This window comes from Lutra lutra, chromosome 11 (assembly GCF_902655055.1).
Source record: "Lutra lutra chromosome 11, mLutLut1.2, whole genome shotgun sequence".
NCBI lineage: Eukaryota > Metazoa > Chordata > Mammalia > Carnivora > Mustelidae > Lutra > Lutra lutra.
The window spans coordinates 65,101,890-65,125,075 of NC_062288.1; the positions used below are offsets into that span (position 1 = coordinate 65,101,890).

The 23,186-nt window shown below is 41.4% G+C and overlaps 1 protein-coding gene across 2 annotated transcripts in view; it reads left to right on the top strand.

The window, feature by feature from the left end:
* Positions 1–23,186, top strand: part of BMPER (BMP binding endothelial regulator) — a 251,360-nt gene that overhangs the window by 63,103 nt on the left and 165,071 nt on the right. For both annotated transcript variants that reach the window (XM_047695739.1, XM_047695740.1), the window contains exons 5-6: positions 838–928; positions 4,860–4,942. In XM_047695739.1, the coding sequence (XP_047551695.1) occupies positions 838–928; positions 4,860–4,942 (174 nt within the window). The remainder of the gene's footprint in view (positions 1–837; positions 929–4,859; positions 4,943–23,186) is intronic.

Sequence of the window (23,186 nt, forward strand, 5' to 3'; positions counted from 1 at the left end):
TGATAGGATGAAAAAAGTTATCTAGTTGTCATATTGTTACATTTTTTTTTCAACCTGTGCTACCCTTCCTTGCAAAACAAAATAAAACAAACACACAAATCCATTTATAAGATGGGTAAAGAATATGGAGGAAATTCTTCAAAGACCAACTCTGAAAATTAATCAAGAAAATGTTTCAACTGACATTAAAATATCTGAATCCCCAGACAGTTTGCAAATGAGTCACTTGATTTCATTATTAAGATCTAAAGGCTCTATTTTTCCATATATATGAACTTTAAAGTAGTTTGGTCTAATCTCGTCACTGATGCTTGAGAGCCAGGCTCTCTATGTGAGGCAGAATGAAATTTCTAAGATTGCAGAGCTGGCCTAGATATTTCCAGAAGAGTGGTAAGGAATTAGGTCTCCAGATGCCAGTCTGGGGTATTACCACATGTACTCTGTGTCTCATCATTAACGGCTTTAAGTGTAATGACAATTATAGAAAATATAGCCGTGTTGACAACTTAAAACAATCGTGAATAAGCAGCTAGACTCTGTCAGCTACTGACTGACAGCAAGGTCTTAAATACTAGACCTAAAAGAAAAAACTTTGGGCCAAAGAGATAGACCACGGACAGGTCAAGACAGGATTTGTGCTCCAAGTTTGAAAGCATCAAGGCCGTGAGCTGGGGAGATGGGACCTCAATGGTGCCACATCCTCTGGACCTGATACCCACCCTCTTTTGCACATTTGGTGTTTGGGCTCTTCCCCTGATCCCTTGAATACTTTCCCAAAGTGAATCACTCCTCGGTGGGACTTCTAGGCTGACATGTTTGTGGCATTCTGTTTTTCAGGAAGGCGTTGTCACAGAGTCTGAGGTGCGATGTGTTGTTCATTGTAAAAACCCTTCCAGGCATCTGGGAACGTGCTGCCCCACCTGTCCAGGTAACATTCTCAGGAAGGAAGCCTGCCAGGCTCCCTGCCATGGCATGTGACTGTGATATCTCTGTGAGCTCTCTCCAGAAGGCAGGATACTCCCCCTCCAGACTGGAACTCGTCTCGCTTTGTGTCTATACATCGTGGGTGTAGAGAGCAAACTCCTTTGCACAGAAATATCCGGTTGGACTCTCTGGTGTGCCCCGGTTGAATGCAATGTGCTGTAGGTCTTGGCATGTGGATGCTTCAGGCTCCGGAGGCCTGCTTTCCACTCCGCAGGGCCACAGGTAACGCTTACTTTGGAAGGAAAGGCTGTGGCTTTCTTTTGCTTCCAGAAATGTCTTTTTACTGCTTCAAATTGCAGTATCTTGGCTAGAACGCTCCTTGGTGATGAGGTGACCAGATGTTTTCTGAAAACTGAGAGCTGTGTCCCTAAGTGAATTTAGCTTAGGGTTTTGCTCGTCTCGGTTTTCGATGTGGTGCAATAACGTGGACCTACTGTCTTTTGAGGGCCCCACTGCCTAGCTGACAGCAAAGGGATCTTTCCTTTCCAGTGGCTAGAGTGTCTCCTCTTACTTTTCTGAACAGGATTACAAAGGCCTCCTGCATCTTTTCTTGCCCTTATGTACGAGCCCAGGGATTTTGAGGTGAGAGATTTTTTTCCTGATCCTTTAAGCCCCTGGCCCATGTTCTCAGACAGATGTTCTGAGTTTTGGTTTTACTCTGAGTGCTTTTCCTCACTGGAGGCAGTACTCACAACTAGTACTCATTGCTTTTGAGATTACTCTCCAAAGGGCCATCTGTTCTGCAAAACTTCTGGAGAATGGCTCAGGTACCATGCTGGGATGCTCTGTGAAGATGAGCCTGGCTCCCTCTGCAGGCGGCTGCTCGCCCTCCCCTGCCCCATGCAGTCTGAGATGCATCTGGACCTGAGTCCCTTCCAGAGAGTCCAGTTTTTTCTCGTCTTTAAATGACAATGAGGACAGTTGCTCTCCACTACCTCTAACCTTCCTGAGTTCCCTGGACTGTCTTAATTGAACCAAACTTCCTTTCCACATTGGGATTTCTGGGAAGCTAACAAGATGAGCTTATAGAAAGGCCAAAAACTATTTGAAAATAGAAGAATTCTTTCCATAATCCAGTTATTTTGTATCTATCAAACAGAGTTGCTTGAGTTCCTTTTGCCTCTGAATGCATTAAATGCTCTGTATTATGGAACCATACTCTTAAATGCCTAAAATGTTGTTATAAAGTTAGATCAGATCTCTCTAGGCTGCACATTAGTATCACCTGAGAGGCTTAGAAAAAAAAAACAAAAAAAAAAACAAATTTCGATGCCCTGGTTACATTTCAGACCAATTCCATCAGAATCTCTGAGGGCAGAAGCCAGGCCTCCCACTTAATTCCTATACACTGGCAAGCTTGAGATGGATAACAGAGCAAATTTTATATGCCATTTGGATTTTAAAATCATTGTAGCCCCTAAACATGAATTCAGTTGTGTTGAAGAGACTGTTGCTTTATTGGTACAGAGTCAACTCAGTGTGTGCAACATCATTCCTTACTTATGAGATCGTCATGTTTTTAGGCTTGCCTTTGGAAATGCAGGTATACAAACAGCTGAGTGAATTTATTTCAGCAGTTAAGGTATCATATTTGAGCAATTGATTCTTTCATTTGGCTTTTGGTTGAGTTCCCAGGAAGGAAAGGCTGAATTCTGTGACTGCACACACTGCAGTGCTAAGTCCTCACGACCATCCACGGAGGGAGGAGGCACTGTCTGTAGCTCACACAGGAAGAAATGAGACCCAGTAAGACCAAGTACATTCCCAAGCAAGGCCTGTGAGGTGGGGTCGGGGTCTGGCGCTTCCCTTTCTTGGCCACCACACAGTACCACCTTCTCCCTCTGCCCCAAACGTACACAATGATATTTGTTCTGCTTGGGTCCACAGGCCCTGGGAGACAAATCTTTAAATGTTAGCATGCTAGGGCCACGCACTAGGCCCCCGGTCCCTGCGCAGGCTCTGTACCTTCGGTTATGGGGTCAAGAATCAACTCTGCTCCCTCTTTTTAATTTCAAAGGCCAGCCTTTGAGGTGTAAATCAGAAGACTCAGAAGAGCCCAGCCATGTCCGGAATGTATTGTTCTTTGTCTTGGGAGGGATGACTCTACCAAGTCTAGGTAGGGACAGTTGAAGCAAGCCATGGGGTGTTCTCCTTGGTAATTCAGAAGGACTGGCATCTGTCGTTGATCACAGAATGGTAGTCGGCATAATGACAGACATGTACAGTCTGTGGTCCCTTTCTTCCTGAAACAGATTTCAGGGCATGCTTGCTGGTGTGCTCTTTCCTTTAGTCTGACTTTACTCAATAATGTTGGGTTGTGATGCGAACAGTTTACGAAGAATTTTCGTTTAGAATTCCCTTATTCAAATTGTCATATGTAGATTGTTGTGGTTAATCTGTCCGGCAAACTGGATGGCAAAACGAGTGTGTAAACATATATGAAAGAACTGAAGATCTTTTGTTGGAAGTGTACTTTGGAAAGAGACACCTGGGCACCTGCTGTTACTAACACTGCTAGGATACAGCCTCCAGGAGGGACCCAAGCTTGCTAAGTCTTTCTGTATCTGTGGGAACAGCACTGGTTGATGGCTAGCTCTGGCTGTGGGTATCAGATAGACTTTAAAATCACAGTTGCACTCAGTGATCCAACTTCAGACTCAGGACCATTAGTTCTATGTTTTTCACTTGAGCAAAGGCCTCCATATCTAGATTTAAAATGAACAGATCCAGCAGCCAGACTAGGTGGTTATGGATAATACTTGTTTCCCCTCATCGGGTACCAAGAGCTTCAGGAGTTTGGTGGATTCTGTTGATGACTGCAGTTGGCAGGACTTAAATACTTACTCTCAGGAGCATGAGTCAGTCTCACACAAGAGCCCCTTTCGCTGATTTTTGGCACAACTGGACTGGTTCCAACACTGCCTACTATGTGTAAAGTGCCCTCGGCTGTTCTGGCAAAGCACTCTGTGAGGATGGTCCTGAGGAAAGTGGCTTTGGCATTAGCCAACAGTCCTTTCATAGCCTGTTTGACACGAGGTGACTGGCCAGCCTGTGTTTTAGGTCATTTGTGGGATTTCTTAAGAATACATCAGTGTCCTGAGTGTCTTTCTGAATTGGAGATACCTCCTGGGCTTTTCATCTTTTTTTTAGCCAAACTTGGTGGCTAACCCTCTTTAATATCACATAGGGTGGACATCTCTTTTCCTGCCTTTCCCCCTCCCTGCCTTGGTACCTGACCCTCTGTGTGATTCAGCTGGTAGGTCAGAGCTGAGTTTGAATCCCAGCTCTGCTACCTGTCAATTGGGTAAGTTACTTCCTCTCTCTGAGCCACATTTCCCTCATCTATGGAGACCGTGACAAGAGTCCCTGCTTGGTGGGCTCACTGTGAAGATGGAGTAAGATCAGGGGTACAAAGAGCCTGGTAGCGGCTGGACAATTCCTGAACATTCACCAAGTGACAACTCTTCACGTCACTTTCTCAGTAGCTTGATTTCTCTCACTTGGCCTTCTTCTGTTTGCCTCTTCCAGCCCCTCTGGGTTTAGGTGAGGCTGGTCCGGGTGGTCATGGTGAGTCCCTTAGACTCATAGGGCTCGCTGTTGTGCAGTGTTCCCCCTTGGGCTGACCTGGCTTCCACCATCCTATTTGCTTTCTAGCGTCTTCGGGTTTCTGGACACAAGTCAACCTTTTGTACTCTTTTTTTTTTCTTTTTTTTAAACTATGAAGGAATCTTGTCCTCTGGTTAAAGAGAACACTCTGCTAGGTAGAAATGCAGGTGGGAGGTGGATAAGCAAGACGGATGAGCAGTGGATAGAAGCATAGTGTCAAGCTGAGCAAAAGCTGCTGCCCTAATTCTAAACTTCTCTTCATTTCCCAGGCTGTGTGTTTGAGGGTGTGCAGTACCGAGAAGGCGAGGAATTTCAGCCAGAAGGAAACAAATGTACCAGGTGTTCCTGTGTTGTAAGTACTTCCCTGGATATTCTACGGGTATTCCTTCTGGTGAATCATGGCTGGGATCTACCACGAGCAGCCCTGATTCTCTTTACCATCTTTTCCTCTCCCTCCTGACATGGAATCAAGGAAAAAGCTCATTGCTCTAGGGCAGGTTTCTCAACCTTGTCAGTATTGACGTTCTGGGCTGGGTAGGTTTGTACTGGGGGCATTGAGAATGGATGTTCCTGTGCATGGTAGGATGTTTAGCATTATCCCTGTCACCACTCATCAGGTGCCAGTAGCACTCCCCCCACCCCTCACTTATGAAAACCAAAAGTGTCTGCAGACGTTGCCACCTGTCTCCTGGAGAACAACATCACATCTGGTTGAAAAGCACTGGTTTAAAGAGTGAGGGAGAGAAGCTGGTTTCCCTCCATCTGCCTTCTTCTTTGGGAAGTTCTGGATTCTCTTTCCTTTGAGGTAGCCGTTGAGTTCTTCAGTGCAGTCACATGGGAAGCCGAGCAGGGATAAGTACAGCTTGCCTCAGTATATTCTGTGGGGTGAGAGAACCTGATAATTTGGTCAGGTTCGTCATTTTCACTGGGGGGATGGACAGGAGGAAATGGGCACTAAACTGTAGAGTCAGGGTAGAGTAGGGATTAGTGAGAAAATAGACTTGCCTTTCTAAGAATTGTTGACTTGTGAGTCATGTACTAAGGATAGTTTCTGAGTACTTAGGAATGGAAGAAGGAACTTGGTGTGTGCCGTAATTTTAAAGGGATCTTTTTAATTAATGTATTTCAGATTTGGAGATCATTGCTGGTGATGGTGGTAATGGTGATGATGGGGGTCTAGTCTTTTTTTTTTTTTTTTTTTTTTTTATAAACATATATTTTTATCCCCAGGGGTACAGGTCTGCGAATTGCCAGGTTTACACACTTCACAGCACTCACCATAGCACATACCCTCCCCAATATCCATAACCCCACCCCCCCTCTCCCAACCCCCTCCCCCCATCAACCCTCAGTTTGTTTTGTGAGATTAAGAGTCACTTATGGTTTGTCTCCCTCCCAATCCCATCTTGTTTCATTTACTCTTCTCCTACCCCCTCAACCCCCCATGTTGCATCTCCTCTCCCTCATATCAGGGAGATCATATGATAGTTGTCTTTCTCCGATTGACTTATTTCGCTAAGCATGATACCCTCTAGTTCCATCCACGTCGTCGCAAAAGGCAAGATTTCATTTCTTTTGATGGCTGCATAGTATTCCATTGTGTATATATACGACATCTTCTTTATCCATTCGTCTGTTGATGGACATCTAGGTTCTTTCTATAGTTTGGCTATTGTAGACATTGCTGCTATAAACATTCGGGTGCACGTGCCCCTTCGGATCACTACGTTTGTATCTTTAGGGTAAATACCCAGTAGTGCAATCGCTGGGTCATAGGGTAGTTCTATTTTCAACATTTTGAGGAACCTCCATGCTGTTTTCCAGAGTGGTTGCACCAGCTTGCATTCCCACCAACAGTGTAGGAGGGTTCGATGGGGGTCTAGTCTTAATCAGTGCTCCAAGTTACCTACTATAGGGAGTTATACAACCATATATATTTAAAACTTTTAATCCTTTGTAATGAAGAACATATAGTATGCATATCAGAGTATTAAAAAAAACATACATGGAGAACTCCAGTATCCTAATTTCACTAAAGCAAAATCTGTCGATCATCATGAATTATAACATTTGCCATTTCTCTACATATCTTTTCTAAAATCTTTCCCTTGTTCTACATCACACGTTAAAGTGAACATGACCAAGGATGATGGCTTTTGTATGGGGTAGAAGAAGGAAAGGAAGGAAGGGAGGAAGAGAGAGGAGACATAGAAAAGTTATGTAGTATGAGATGTATAATACCCATAATACTATAATAATATACAAAAATATGAAAGTGATATCCTGATGAAGATGGACAAGAGTTTGCATATTCAGACTCAACTGTCATGTTTTCCTCCTCTTGCTAATTATGGTTAAATAGCTTTATGTTATTTTTTTTTACATAAATAAGCCATTAATAATAAGGCCATTTCTTTTTTTATTTCTTCCATATTGGTAAAGTTTTCTGATAATTTTTTAAGTAAACTGGGTAAATTGAAGAAAACAAAGGCAAATTTCAGTAGGTAAATTTTATTTATTTTATTTTATTGGAAAGATATAATTTATTCATTAGAAAGTGGGAGAGTGAGAAAGAGCATAAGAAGGGGGAGGGGCAGGCAGAGGGAGAGGGAGAAGTAGGCTCCCTACTGAGCAGGGAGTTGGACATGGGGCTTGATCCCAGGACCCTGGAATCATGACCTGAGCCTAAGGCAGACTCTTAACAGACTGAGCAACCCACCCACCCCTCAGTAGGAAATTTTAAATCTGTACCTGCGTGAACTTTCCCATAAATGTGTGCCAGAGATTAGGCAGCTGAGCCTCCTTGGGGAGGAAATTCTGAAGATTGCAAGAGGATGGAAGTCTCCTGGAGTTTTACCAATGACAATCATACACAGTGATCTAATGTCAGGAACTGGAAATGAGTTTAGAAACTATACACACAGGGGTCACAAACTCAAATGTGTGTTCAAGGTATTCAGATTTCCTGTGTTTGTAAGCACAAAGCATGTTGAACAAAACATACCTGGGGCCCAAGTTCAGGCCCTTGGAAGTCCTGTTTTCATTTTCAGTTTAAGAAATGAAAATCCAGGGGCACCTGGGTGGCTCAGTGGATTAAAGCCTCTGCCTTTGGCTCAGGTCATGATCCCAGGGTCCTGGGATCGAGCCCCACATTGGGCTCTCTGCTCAGCAGGGAGCCTGCTTCCTCCTCTCTCTCTCTGCCTGCCTCTCTGCCTACTTGTGATCTCTATCTGTCAAATAAAATAAATAAAATATTAAAAAAAAAAAAGAAAAAAGAAAGGAAAATCCAAAGATGTTACTTGCCTGAGCGTTCCTGCTAGTGAATTTTCTCCAAACCTATGTTCTATATCTTTTCTATATTCCTGTATTTTAATCTCCTAATTTCTTAATCCCATATTCTTTCCAGTTCTGTGCACTGCCACCCTTAGCACATAAGGGACAGTGAATGGCTTTTTCTTAGGTTCCTGATGTCAGTCTCGAAGCTAATAGAATAAGGAGAAGAAAGGAAGGAGCTCTCCCTTGGGGATAGGACATTTGTCCATAGGCTTAGATATGAGGAGAGCCATGAGAGCAGTTTTTCTTTTTGTGAATACAAAAATTTAAGATGTCAGGTTTGGTTTTTTGTAGCTTGTTATTAAAATAATCTGGTTTTAATATTCTTTCATTTGTCACCTTTTGATGTGGTACACTAAAAGAAAAAAAGATGTCTTGGCATCAAACAGTCCTGTTTTGAGAGTGGTAACCATAGATGTTTGCTTTAGAAGTAATATGGCAAACGCACAACCCGCCAGCCCTGGGACCACAGGCCCAGAGTTGGCTGCCGAGCAGCAGGCTTGGAGGCTTTGGCGTGGAAGGTGCGGGGGGGAACGAGTTGTCATCTTGCTGATCGAGGGGGCAAAACTGGACACATGCTTTGGACAGGACCAGTATGAGGCTAAATGCTGGGGAGGCTCTAGGAAGAGGTGTGGGGTATAGATTTCTCTGTAAGAAAAAGAAGACTGTGTATAATAATCTATGTGCTTTGGTAAAAAGGAAAGCGATACTATCCTGTGAGAGATCTGAACACATGTATGCATTTGAGCACGTATGTGGTATCAGTGCACGCATGTATTCGCATGTGTATGTGTCTGTGTCTGTGAGTGTGCATATCTACATAAACATACAAGTCTATATAATCATGCCTACAAATAGAAATACAAACCCACACATGTCCGTGAAACAGACCCTGAGACAAGGATTTGCAAGTAATTCGTTTCTGTGGGAGCAACACAGGACGCTGGCTGAGGAGTGTGGTGATGACATGAGGAGGGGAGCAGTCAGTGGAGGGGATGTCACCAAACAAATACCAGTGTGCTTGGCCAGAGTGCATTCCTGCTGGGCAAACTGGAAACCAGTGTGAGATTCGTGCCTCAGAATTTCCTGCCTGAGAGGACAGGGACAGAAGATATATTTACAGTAACTTCCATCTGCTCGAGAGCAGGGTTGATTGGGTACCATTCTGAGGCTGCCACTCAGGGGACGAAGTGACCTCTAGCCCAAGAGGAAGAAACATAGGTGTGGGCAGCTGGAAGTCCGGCGTGTGCGCTCGTGTGCTAAGTGTGGGGGGGGTAGCGGTGAGGCAGCACCAGTCAGCTACGACATAGTTATTCATGTGTGTATACGGTACACAGACACGCACAAACTATATTTTTTTAAGAGACAGAGTGTGCCCATGTGAGCTGGGAGGGACAGAGGGATGGGGAGAGTGGTGAATCTTAAGCAGGCTCCATGCCCAGTGTGTAGCCAGATGAGGGGCTTGATCTCATGACCCTGAGATCATGGCCTGAGCCAAAATCAAGAGTTGGACACTTAACTGACTGAGCTGCCCAGGTGCCCCCAACACATGAATGTATTTCTATCTCTGAATATGTTTGTGTATATGTGTGATAGGTATAGATTCATATGCACTGGAAGGTAGAACACTGGAGCACCTGTCTTTTCCTTTGCTCCTACTGCTGCCTGGTCCAGAATTCCTTTCTTTTCCTTCTTCACCTGGTGAGTGTTTGAGATCTCAGAGTGGTTATCACCATCCTTTGCAACTTGTTGACTGCGTTGTTTCCCAGAGGGTGGGAGCAACGTTTTCTCATTTGTGTTCCCGAGGCTCAGGGCTCTCACTGGCTAGCTCGCCTGCCCTCTTTTGCTCCCTCCTTCTCTCACACACGCAAACACCCACATACACTTCCAGGTAGCAGACTGTAGCGTGATTACTGGTTTATCTTCCTTTAGTCTGTATTAGACCATGTGCTCCATCAGGAGAGAGCCATGTCTCCTAGGGCACATCTTTCTAACCTTGGTACGTAGTGCATTCTTATATATTGCTGTCTTGTGACATTACAACCCAGTGATCTCTTCTTTTCCAGTGACAGTTCTGCCCTTTTGAGCTGGCAACCCCTTCTTGCCTGGGAGAATGGTTATTGTATGTAGAAATCCCATTCTCATTAGATTTCTGTTCGCCTGGGAGACACCCTAAAGAGTCATGTACACACAAAACATCCCTACTGTATGTTAAGCCGTCTCTGATGGATGACTTGCCAACGCTCTGGGGTGTTCCTTGCTCTCGAGTAAATATTGCATGTACCATGTGGCTTATATTTTATATCTGACCCTTTTAGTTACACCCCCCAAATTTGTGAAAATTGGTCTACCCATGTTTTTGTGATGTGGTGACAGGGGCAGACCACCAGAAAGACATTTCATCTTCTTGAGATGGATTCCTTAGATAATGAAACAAATGCCTTATGCATGATTTTACATCCTTGATTTAGGTCAGGACAGTATATATGGCATTCCAGACAGTTGAGAACATGCTAACATTTGAAGATATCTGGAGAGGATTTCACAACCTCTTGCTCTTACTCATTCCAGAAGCAGAGCATCTAACATTTTTAGGTGTGAATATCATCATGACTCACACAGAAAATGCAGTGCTTTCTTATCACTTGTTAAACTATATAATCCCCATCTACCCATTGCATGAATAAGAGAGCCAAGAGAATTACTTCTCCAGAGTCCCAATACTAATGGGGGCGGGGGTGAAAACTCGAGTTCCTTTGGCTGTTCCATACAGTTGGCTGAGTCATACGGGAGTGCATTCCTTATGGCATATGTTCAGTGTGAATAAGTCCTACATTCATTTTTAAATGGAAAGAAGATGATTCTTTCCTAATACAGAGGCAAAGAATTATTTATAAAGTATACCAAGCATTGGTTAGAGCACACATCTGTTTCTTTTTGGTTTAAGCATGAGCTTTTACTGCCTGCCTAACTGGACAGCACACTGTTCTGTATGCCTTTGTTCAGTCAAATTTTCAGGGAGCAGGATGGTGGCAGTTGGCACAGACATTTCTGTAAAATCCGATGTCTACAGACTTGTAAGACTAAAGACCAAGGGCCAATGAGAGATGTTTGTGTTCTTTCTTACCAAACTATTTTAAGAACCCTATGGGCTCAGTGTTCTTGGAAATTCCTTACTGAAGGGAGTAAAGCCTGCAGAGTTTGTAGGATACTCTTAAAAGAGTGGCAAATCCTCAGTCTGCAAAACCAGCCAAATTAACTGGCCAAGATCAATTACTTTTGCTGACAAAGGCGTATTAAGTTCAGAGGATTTTTACTAATAAACATGGGTTGTTAATGGGCTGTCTGTGATGAAGGAGCTGTACTTTACTGGCTCTTAGAAGCCATGAAGTCCATAAACACCTTTGCTCTCACTTATACTTTAGATACTGCAAAGTGCTGTCTCCCAGGGAAAGTGAAACTCCTTGGAAGGTTATTTGAAGAGAACAAAGCAAATGGAGATCTTCATGGTTTCTGCTCCTCTTAAACCAAATTCCTTAAGATGGTCTGTATAGCCTGGCATGATCTGACCTCTGCCAAGCTCTCTGGCCTCATCATTGGCCTCCCATGTTCTTTCTGCTTTGGTCTCTGGGCAGATCCTCAGAGTTCTCACTACAAAGTATGGACTCAACAGCCGTGTTGGTCTCACGTGAGAGATTGTTGGAAACGCAGAATCCCAGGCCCTATCCCATACCTATTGAATTGAAATCTGAAGTTTAATAAGACTCCAGGAGTATTTACTTGCCAGGTAAAGTTTGAGTAGCACTGGCCTAATATCTCATTGCCTTTACCTGGGCTGTCTTTTCTTCTCTCCTTTCCTCTCTGTATCATCCCACATACCCAGCTAATACCCACGCGTTCCACATTTGGAAGTCCAAACATTCCTTCTTTGGGGAAGCTTGATCTGATTCTCCAGATGAGATCAGGTCATGTTGCTAAATCTTTTAGAGCAGCCCGTACTTTACTTCCCAAACATTTGAAGTGATTTATAATTAGATTGTTTATACGTGATGATTTTATCTAACTCCATGAGGGCACAATGGTTTATATCCTTACAGTTTGATATGTAATGGGCATGCACAATAATTGCTGAATTCATGAACAAATGACTCCTAACTTTGTTTTTCCTTTCTTTCCCCATTGCCTCTTTCCCCACTCTGCTACTTTGGTTTCCCCCTGCACATTTAGTTTTTGCAAGTTCAGCAGGGAATAGAGAGATGCACATCATGGTAGATGAGCTCAGAAAGGAAGATGGATTGATGTTCAGCTGCTGTAACACTTATAATAAATTGCTTTGTATGGTATGCGGATGACTTCCCTGGAGAAGTCTTCTTTGGAAAGTGCTCCTAAAACCTCAAAGATTCCTACTACTCATGGCAGCAGGAAAATGCAGTGGCAGGAAGTACTTGCCAATGTTCAGGGCAGAGCTTTGGAAAGAGTAATTCTGTACACTGAGAGTTGAACCTGCTCTGAAGTAAGGGGGAGACGTGCCCAACCTCTCCCTGTTCCAGTGTGTTCATCTTCAGATTTCACTTCCCTATGATAGGAAGCAGTGGGACATCTCCTCATCTCTGTGGTCACGTGATGCCACGGCAATCCAAATCCCATATTCCCAACCACACCGCTGCTTCTCTTGCATGGAGACTTGGGACCCTCCTTGCTTGAACCGTCTCACAGGGCCTCTCTGACTTGTTGTAACACATGCAATTTGGCACATTTTAGATCCAGGCTGTCATTACATCTTTCTTGTCCACAGGGAGAAATTTGGCTACATCTGGGCAATAAATTGGAGAATTGAGCAATTATCAAGTGAATTGGATTAATGTGGGCAGTTTATCTAAATGGTGTGGACTCCAAGCTCTCACAATAGTTTTCAAAAGTAATCTGAAATATTGGTGTAATTGCTGCAGTGTTCTATTTTGTACTGTGGTTGTACCGTCACCTTGAGGACAAAAAGTTCTTGGTTTTGAACAGTCGTTGAAAAAAGGGGTCTTTTCTTTAGGGTCTGGATAGAACCCGACATCTGGGAGGGGATTCCAACTTGCTTAGAAAAGTGGCTGGTGCTATGCTTGGCTTTGCCTAGACCAGGAAGTTCTGAATCTTGGTGTTTTATGTTTGAATGAATCTGAGCAGTTGTGATCTGTCAGCTGACTTGTATTGAAAGGTCTATTGTAATGCCATTCTCTTTATATTGAATCCATAAATGTACAAGTATTATTATGGGAGTGTCAAATTCTTGCTTCTTTAAAGTATCACCAAAATGACCTGTTTATAAAGCAAAACCAAGTGTATTGCTTACTGTGTTTATTGATCATTACCTTGACAGAGCCTTAAAATTATGTCTTAGAATGAAGGCAAAGATGAGATATGTATGAGATTTGGGGGTCATCTAGTTTAAGGTGGGTTTCACTGTAAGTTTTTCACTTGATTTGGTTTGGTGCACTGATATACTAGCATGATATACTAGTCTAGAATTGGTAGGAACAGTAAGGCAGGGGCTCCAAGGCATGTCTTAAAGAGTTCATGAGCCTAGATGAGTTGTCTATGTTACTAGTTGAGTACTTTCAACGAGTTCCTGGAACCAACAGGAAGCTCAGTTTTTTTGTTGTTAAAAAGACTGGGAATAATTGGGAATAATATTGTATATTTTAAATCCTATTTTGGCCCTGCCTCATGTGTTTTCAGTCTAAATACTGGATTTTAATCCCTACTATGTCTTTATTTTTTGGTAGTTTCTAAGCTTTCTTATGCTTATTTCTTTATATAATTTATAACTGAAGCAGCCTAGAAAGTTATTTTTCTGTGTAGGGAGCCACCATCTTGAAAATGAGCCCAATGGGGAAAATAGTTGGAAAGGAAATTTCTTGTATGACATTTGAACATTCATAGGAAAACACATAGTTTGAAAAGAGATCAGTGAATGATTTATTTGCAGAGTAATTATTGTTAAAAATAGCTGCTTTTACTGTGTATGCTCTGTGCCAGATACATATAATGATTTAATGTTAATTTTCAAAATTGTTCTGCAATCTAGGGAGGCATTAGCCCCCTTTTTTGATGAAGAAATTGAGATTCTGAGAAGTATAATAGCTTGCCTAAGACCAAAGAGCTAATAAGAATTGAAATTTGAACTGCTTGATTATAAAGCCACATGTCATTTCTCTCCCATCTACCCTCCCTCCTCTGGACCAACCAGTATAATTTTCAGATATTATGTAGGATTGTAGACATTTGGAAGTGGGAAATGGCACTTGAATCTATGGAGCGAAGAGCAACCAGACTTTCTGAGGGGAAATAATGGTGAGTTGAGCATTTACAAAGAACCCCAGTTTTGGTGCAAGAGGTACAAACACAATAAAAGTGTGAATTACACTTCCTGTCTCAGAAGCTCACAAGTTTAAGCAAGTTTAAACTCATACCAGATTTCAGCCTTGGGCGTTCAGGCTAAGGATTTGTCACTATGATGCCAGAGTGGATGAAGAACATGTATCTGTTACCCTCACATCAGTTGGAGAATGGAGACGCTATGATCTATGGTGCATCTACTTGCCAAGAACTTATGAATACACAAAGAAAATGTGAGAGTTGTTGGGACAGAGCCATTCTCACTGCTTCTGCTTCCAAAGATGGATAGAAATAAATGTTTATCCAATGGGACCCGTCTATCCCCTGCAGTAGTCACCAACAGAGTCGAAGCAGGAATTTGGGATAGCCCTCTTTGGAGATTATATAGGGGAGTTGGATTCAAGTGGACAAGAGGTTCAGTGGTTCTGTAAGTGGAAATTCATCCTCCTGGTAGAACGAAGCATGTGTATAATTGTTTTTGAGTAATTGCTTTCTACTGTCCATCTAAGAAACAAATGCATTTGCATAATCGAGTGGAGTTTGGAATAGAGATTGAGAGCTGGTAGGAAAATGAGCTCAGTTGGCTAAATCTCCTCCCATTTATCCTTGCAAAGATCATTCCTTTAATTTTTCCTTTACCTTTTATTCTCTTTAAGTTGTGTCACCTGATGAGCTGTTTTTATCTCTGAAAAAAACCCAGGAGAGAAATTGATTTTACTAAATGCTGAAGAATTTCCCAACTATTTAGCCATTCCTCCTTTCATCTTTCCATCCATCATTTGTCTCTACAGCCAGTCAATCATTATTCATTTAATTGATTGTCTGCTATGTGTTAGACACTATATTAGGCACTGAGTGCTCAAAGATGAAGGGGATTTCACTTTTTATCTCCAGACAATTAGAGTCTATTGACTTGGCTGTATTAAAAATAAACCCCAAATCATTCCATCATGCAGCACTTTTTTGTGTGCCAAGTATCAAATGATATTATATGATAATATGTGCTAACTATAAGATGGATGATAATTATATAAATTCCAGATGGACTGAAAAATAGAAATAATGGTACAATTCAAAGATAACCATTGTTAATATGATTTGATATTTTTCCTTACAACCTTTTTTCTCCATATCTACATATAGTTATATAATTAGGTAGGATCATATCCCATACACTGTTTTACATGTTGGTTATTTTCATTTATCACCATATTGTGAATATATCTCCATTCCATTAAAAAAGTCATTGAAAATTGAAAAATATTTTTAACAGCTACATAGTATTCCGTCAGTATACCATGATTTATTTAGGCTTTTTTTTTTTTTGGTATTAAAAAACTAATACTGTTTTCAGTTTTCACTGATATGAGTGACATAACAAATATCTTTGAGAATTAATCTTTCTTTGTTTCTCTGATTGTTTTCTTAGGCTAAATTCATAGAGGTATAATTAGTGGGTCAGGGATACAAACACTGCTGTGTGTGTGTGTGTGTGTGTGTGTGTGTGTGTGTGTTGCTAAAATATCTCATGTAAGAGATATCCTGATTTCCACTTCAGTCTGTAGCCCATAGGTGTATATACTCCTGCACCAAAACTGTTTTCCCACTTCAGAACCTTGTTTTCATTGGCATTTGACTTCTGGAACTGAACATTTTTTTTTTAATACATCAATTAGTCAATTGTGTTTATTCTGTAACTTATGTTTTTATTTCTCATTTTTCTATTGAGTGGTTCAAGTTTTTTTGAAGTTTATGTCTGTATGAAGGATATTCATCTTCTCCTACTTACATTAAGGTGCATTTTTAAAAACACTGAGAAAAATGCTGTGTGTGTAGTTTGACCTGAGTCTGTATGTTGATTGTTGGATAATGGCAGAGTTTGCTCAAATCCTGTGTGTTCTTCCAATCTTTTCTCTTCAAATCTTGATCCAAACATATTAATAAAGAGAAAAGTGAGTCAACATTGTTAGCTCCCAAACTTAATTAATCCAAGACTTTTCTAGATTTCAGCTCCTCTCTTTCCATCTCTGACCTCTTCATTTTGAGATAGTGATCTTCTGTACCTGTTCCCAGACTGAAGTGAAGTTATTCTTTGGTTTCCTACAGTGCCTCCTCCCTACCCCATGGCTCTGCAGCCTCCCACCTCTCTGTCTCCTTACAGTTTTCTTTTTCTCTCCTGGCTCAGAGTGAGAAAGATCCCTCCTGCTTTCCAGGCCTGTTCTTCCATGGGAGCTCTTGTTCCCATATTTTCCTACCGTCCCTCCTTCTGTGTTTTAGATTTTGTTTTCTTGTGGACAGGCATAAAGTGCCTTACACCTTTGAATGCAGTGTCTCGCACATAGGAAACAGTAAATATTTGACTAAATGTTTGGTCTTATAGTTTTTGATTTGAGTATCCATGTTCTTGAAAATAAGTTATATGATCTAGAACCTTCTACCTTCCTACTTGGGATTTTGTTTCAATCTTGAAGGCAGTAAGCTACATATTCACTTTTTTCTTTCAGTAAGCATAGTGACATGAAGGGTTTGTGATAAACCTATAGGGGAAAGAGAAGGCAATCTAAAGCATTAAAAAAAAAAAAACTGGCGAGGAGACATCTGAGTGTGAAGAGGTAGGGGTGGGGGTGGGGGTGGGCTGAGCTCTGAGTCCTCAGCCTCATGGGAGGGCAAGTGTCAGAAAGTTATCTCCCTGTGGTGTGTGAGGATAGGAAAGGAAACATACATTAACAAGAGTGAAAAGAAATATCCCCTTTGGTCAACAAAATAGAATAAAATATTAGTGTTGTGATACTCTAGACTATTTCCAGACACTTTTGATATTTTCTCCATTATGAGAACTTAATTTTTTTTTTTTAATTGATACTAGGGTCTTGCTCCTCTCTTTGTTTATTTCCATGTTCCTGCTTTATGGCTCCTCTTCCCCTCCCTTTGCTCTACCACATCTTTTTCGTTCCCTCCTGCTTCCATTTTCCCTGTCATTTCCAGTTCCCCTGAAGCTGTCCTCCTTTTATTCACATCAGTATTTCGGCATGATAGATAGCCTGTTTCAGTAAAGTAGCATAATTCACTTTCATTGCCATCTTGGTCTCTCCTTGAATAACCGTCCCAGAATTCTGTGCGCACTAGATATTCCGGAATTATCTTTTGAATGAGTTGATTACCCATTTTGGCACCTTTTAAATGTCATTCAAATGTTCCATTTGGAGGGTGGCCGTGCTTTTGTGGTCCTGTGAATGGCTTCAATTACCACCATTCCCTTTGAGTGGACTTTTAAATGGTACCACTTGTTTAATGTAAGCAATAATGTGTTTGGATCGCAGGGAGCCACCGTGCTCCCAAACATTGGGGGATACCAGACCACAGACACACACATATTTCCCCTAAACACATCCAACATTGTCTTCTAAAGCCCATCTCTGTAGCTGCACTGAGTCAGTGCAGTGAATCATCCCTTGTAAACTACCTAAATTCTTACTGTGGTTTAGAAGGGCCAGCTTGAAATATTGAGCAGATTTTGCTATTTGGAAGGGGGACAGGCCTCCAGGATCTGGATGAACCTTCTGTGCATGGAGCACCATGAGATGTATAAACAACCCAGAGTTATATCCAGTGTCAAACATTATCTATCACATAATTCTATGCACTGCTGTTTTGCCTCGTGCCTCTTCTGTTCTCTGTGATATACATCAGAATCAGACAATGTGATTGTGATTAACAATATTCTGTTCCAGATGTCCTATGTGGGGACTTTTTAAACCTCTGAGTATTGCTGGAGTTAAAAACAAGGAAAAACTGCTACTCAGAACGAACAGAAAGAAAGGTCATAGCTTGTCCATGACATTTTCTTTAGTGAGAAGAAAAAGGTTCCTGTTTCATTTTTGGTGTGATTAATATAAATTTGTAATATAGTCAAACACCAATAAAAGCAGTTACCCATTGTACGGCAGTATACTTTGGTTCTATTTTAAGAATGAAAATTCAGTAATAGAAAAGCTACTTTTTAATTTTAAAATGAGTATGAAAAATTACTCTCACCACATCATTCATACACATCAAGATACACATCTTACTTTTTTCATGCTTTAATCTGACAAAATAAGTTTTAATATACTTTCACATTTTGGTTGTCGGGCTATGTTGACTTTAGGGTTCTTTTCCCTCACCAATCTGAATTTATGAATGTGATTGGAGGATGACAGGAGTGACAGTTCTTGACTTTGGTGGAAAATGTGTTTCTTTTCAGTTTCAAGTTCAAGCAAAGGAGAGGGAGAGTACTCTTGAGAATTTTTGGTTTTGTTATTAGGTTTTCAGCATCCATAATACTCATAGGCAATGGACACAGCTGTCTTTAATAACTAAGCACACTAACTGAAAGAACAGAACGCACGCCAGAAAAACATCAGGCTGTAAGGATTTTTTCCAGTGCAAAAATTTTCATATATTGAAGCAAGATTTCATTTATAACCAAACTGGATGTTTACTCTGAATTTCTATCAGTTAAGTAAAGGCATTTGACCAAGTGCTAGGAAAAGTGCAGTGAAGTTTTTGGTATTTTTAAAAGTTTTGCCTTTGCTACTATATTGCTCTGGATGGTTTTAGAGCCTGCAGATGTGTTCTGTCTCCCTCAGGGGGCATTGTTGTGGGCAAAGGTCACTGGCCAGGCTGAGGAGAACTGGAGTCCTGTCCTGCTTCTGTCACTGGCCAGTTTTGTGACTCAGAGCCTTCCCATTAACCTCTATGAGACTCAGTTTCCTCATAAGTAAAACAAGTGCTTGTTAGAACCTTCTCAGTTCTAGAATTTCCTGACTCAGAAAACCTCATAATTTTCCCAGGAAGCACGTTATTTGACATACTCTAAATACAGGTTAATAGGATTATTTTTCTAATATAATAATAGGTCCTCACTACATTTTAGGATTTTTAAAAAATTTTTATTTATTTATTTATTTATTTTTTAGAGAGAGAGATCACAGGTAGGCAGAGAGGCAGGCAGAGAGAGAGGGAAGCAGGCTTACCGCTGAGCAGAGAGCCCGATGCGGGGCTCGGTCCCAGGACCCTGAGATCATGACCTGAGCCGAAGGCAGAGGCTTAACCCACTGAGCCACCCAGGTGCCCCGGATTTTTTTTTTAAATAATGCATTAATTTTTAAATTATTCATAGTTAAATTTGCTCTCTTTGTTATACATATCCATGAGTTTTGACAAATGCAGTCATATATATATTTTAAATAGTTAATATTATTATAAATTATATTCAGAGATGCAAAAAAACCTACCTATCATTGTAGCTATACCACAAGTTATATTAAAAAACTAGGAAGATAATCTAGTTTTGACTCTTCAGTCATAAAGCTTCTCTGAAATATCAAAACATGTCTGGTGCCTCCAATAAGTCTTGAGTGAGGAGGAAGAGGCTCTCATCCATTTTGGATCTCATGAAGGTCTTCATTCATGAAATGTATTCGTGGGTTTTGTTTGCATAACAACATAATGATTAGAAATAGAGGAAGCTTTTCTTTCCCCCCCCAAGATAACGGGTAAGACAGTATAACAGGATGGTAGTTGAGAGCCAGGAATAGAATAGAACTTCAGCGGCTGGGTTCTGTCACTTCTGTTGCTGAATGTGTAGGTTGTAGCTTATTATACGGCCTTAGATTCCTTGCTCAGAGATGGGAAGGCATTTCAATGGCTTCAACATGTTTCCACATTAGTGTAAAACCAAGTAGTATGAGATTGAAGGTTTTCTGGTAGAGTTTTAAGGTTCTCTCTAAGGAGAGTTCCTTGGCCTCTTCAGCTGTGTTCATTCATGGAGACCTGTGCAGATGTTAAGTGTTGCTCCTTCCCCATGTTAACTCTTGTTTTTTTCCTCATCCTGGGTATTGTCCAAACGTTGGTACAGAAGACGCTTGAGTTTAACACAGGGTGTGGGGTAGCCATGACCATAGTATTAATAGAGCCAGGGATTAGCAAGTAAATTCTGGATATTCCAACCAGGATCTGGCCAATGGGCTCTGGTGGGAGGACATAGTCTTTGGAGTCAGTGGGGGTAGGGATTTAATTCAGCTCTGCTCCTCTAGCAAATGAATATACCCCTGAGCCTCACTTTCTTCATTCATAAAATAAGGGACCACTTCTTGACAAAAATTATCCGGGAACATTATGTTTTCTTCCTCCATCTAAATATGGTTGCCATAGCAAATAGGACCTACAAAGCTATTCCATGCTGAAAGAGTTTTACACAAAATGAAAAGATAAGGATCTCTTGCTTCTTGTTGTAGAGATAAAATCAAAGATTTCAAAGAAAATTTAGGGCTTTGGACCCCCACCCCATGTTTTTTTTCTTATTTAAATAAAAGAAGTCCCAGATGGCTGTGAGGATTTCATGGGATAGTCCATACAAAGTGTCCTGCCTAGTTACAGCACTTAGTAGATGCCTTCCCTTTCTTGCAGGGCTGAAGAAGTTTTAGTTATAGTCCTTTCAGTGGTAACCTGTTTGAATTTAGGACTTTCATTTATATATCAAACCTAAATATTTTAAACCAGAATTTCCTGTACTGGTTTCCTGAGAAGAAACCGACCAGATAGCTTCTTGGTGTCTGATTATTGCCTCCTACACAAGGTGGCATGAACAAGCTGCCTCTTTGCCTTGAAATGCCAGTGCCTCTCTTTTGCTCACAGAGAGGCAGTATTCTACACTCTAAGTCATTCTTTCTCTTCATTTAAGCAGCTGCTCTGTCTCCTTAGTTACGTTGGGAATTTCTAAGCACTATTCTAGCAGTATTCTAACCCAGCTCTGTCCGGTGAAAATAGGAAGTGAGCCACACTTGCAATTTTTAATTTTCTAGTAGACACATTGAAAGAAATAAGAAACGGGTGAAATAATTTTAATAATACACTGTATTTAACCCATTGTATACCAAATATTATCATTTCAGTATATAAGCATTATAAAAATCTTAATGGAACACTTTACATTCTTTTTTTCTTTTTTCATACTACATTTTCAACTTCTGGCATGTATTTCATACTTATTTCAGACTAGCCGCATTTCAAGTACTCAGTAGCCCTGTGGGGAGTGGCTACCATATTGGACAGCACAGGTATATCCAATGCTGAAAGGTACATAAGAAGCAGATCCCAGATCCCACATTCACACTCAACAGGACCTTCCCTCCTGCCCAATACCATTACATGCCATACTGATATTCCATTTGCTGTCTGCCTGGTTGATATTGTGCCAAGAAACCAGGATGAAGTAAACATGGAAGTTAGTTATCAGCTAGAATAATCCTTTCTAAAGGTTTGCCTCCTTCTGCTCTGCGTCCTCTATCGGTATCATTTCTTCTTCAGGGTTAAAGCTAAAGTTCCACCCCCCACCTTATCTTCCAGTGCTCCCCCCTTATAATACACCTTTCCAGACACACTAGGCTTCTTGCATACGATTCCTCAGACATGTCAGGCACTCTCATCTAAGGTCTTTTGTATTTGTGGACCCCTCTACCTGGAATGTTCTTTCCCAGATGTCCAGGTCTGGCTCCTTCATCTTCTTCAAGGATTTGCTTGAAAGGCACCTTCTTAGTGAGCTCTTTCCTCACCAATACCATTTAAATGGTGACCCTACTTTGCTACCAACTACCTCTGCCATCTGACACTCCTTATCAAATAGATCTTATCTATTTTTTTCCTGTAGCTTTTTTACTGCTATCTGATAAGCTTGGTTTTTTTCCTCTATGATTCCCTTTATCCCTCTGCCCTGGTAGAATATAAGCCCCGTGAGGGCAGAGCCACTGTTCATTCATCACTGTATTCCTACTACCTAAAATAGAGCTTAACACATAGTAGGAATTCAACGAGTATTTGCTGAATGGATAAATGGATGAACAATACCAAACCTTTAATATTTCTAAGAATGCAGAAATCCAATCATAGTATTTACCAACAGTTGATTAAAATTTGTGAAAGTTCTGAATACCACCCTGACCAAGATAAGTAGCTTAATTTGGAAGATACAATCAAATCATTTATGCGTTAGCTTTTTTCTGGTTTGGAAGGCCCACTAACAGACCCTTATGTTGTTGTCCAGCTCAGCTAGACCCCTGTGGGACTCTGGTCAGTGCCCTCAAACAGACACTGCTCAGTTTTAAATGGTGACTTGTTGGAATGTCGGAGCAGATTCAAATTCAAATTCAAGCAAAGTTCTCGAATGCTTTTCCTTCTTTGGAAGTAGATACTTAGGAATTCTCAAAATTTAGGAACTCTCAACTTGAATATTTACCGGGAGCACATTGGATTCCAGCCTCTATCTTTATAAATCTTCAAGCAAATCTTTCCCATTCAGTTTCAGCACGGTGCTTGAGAACGTTGTGAGCATGTGTACGGGGTCAAGGCTGAATAGTAAGAAGGGCTGTTGTTTGCCGGATTCGTGTGGGGAGCAGCGCTAACCATGGGCTTGTGCAGCCAAACAGTGTGATGTGATCCTCTGGCTGCTGAGAGCCCGCCAGACGCCCGAGTCTGGTGCAGCGGCTGCCTGGTTCTTCAGAGGAAAGGCCAGTCTAATTTCGAAGCCAAAAAAACTTTCTTTTGTCTTTCTTGTTTTTTCCCCAAGAAGGTGAAGTTTTGAAGGCCTCAGCAGGAGGGAAGCCTTTGGTGTCAGAGAGGCTCTCAGGATTTTCTAACTTGTAGCGTGGAGGTTAGCAAGGAGCTCTCAGTATCTCTTTCCTTTCTCTCTGTCTGCTCTCAGTCCCTGAACATAAAATTGGCAATGACCATAAATATATTTCACACTAAGTCATTCTTTCTAGCGGTAGAGCAGCCTCTTACCATTTTCTTACATGTTCCCAGAGAGGAAATCAAACCTTTGTCAACAGTTTAAGAGTCAA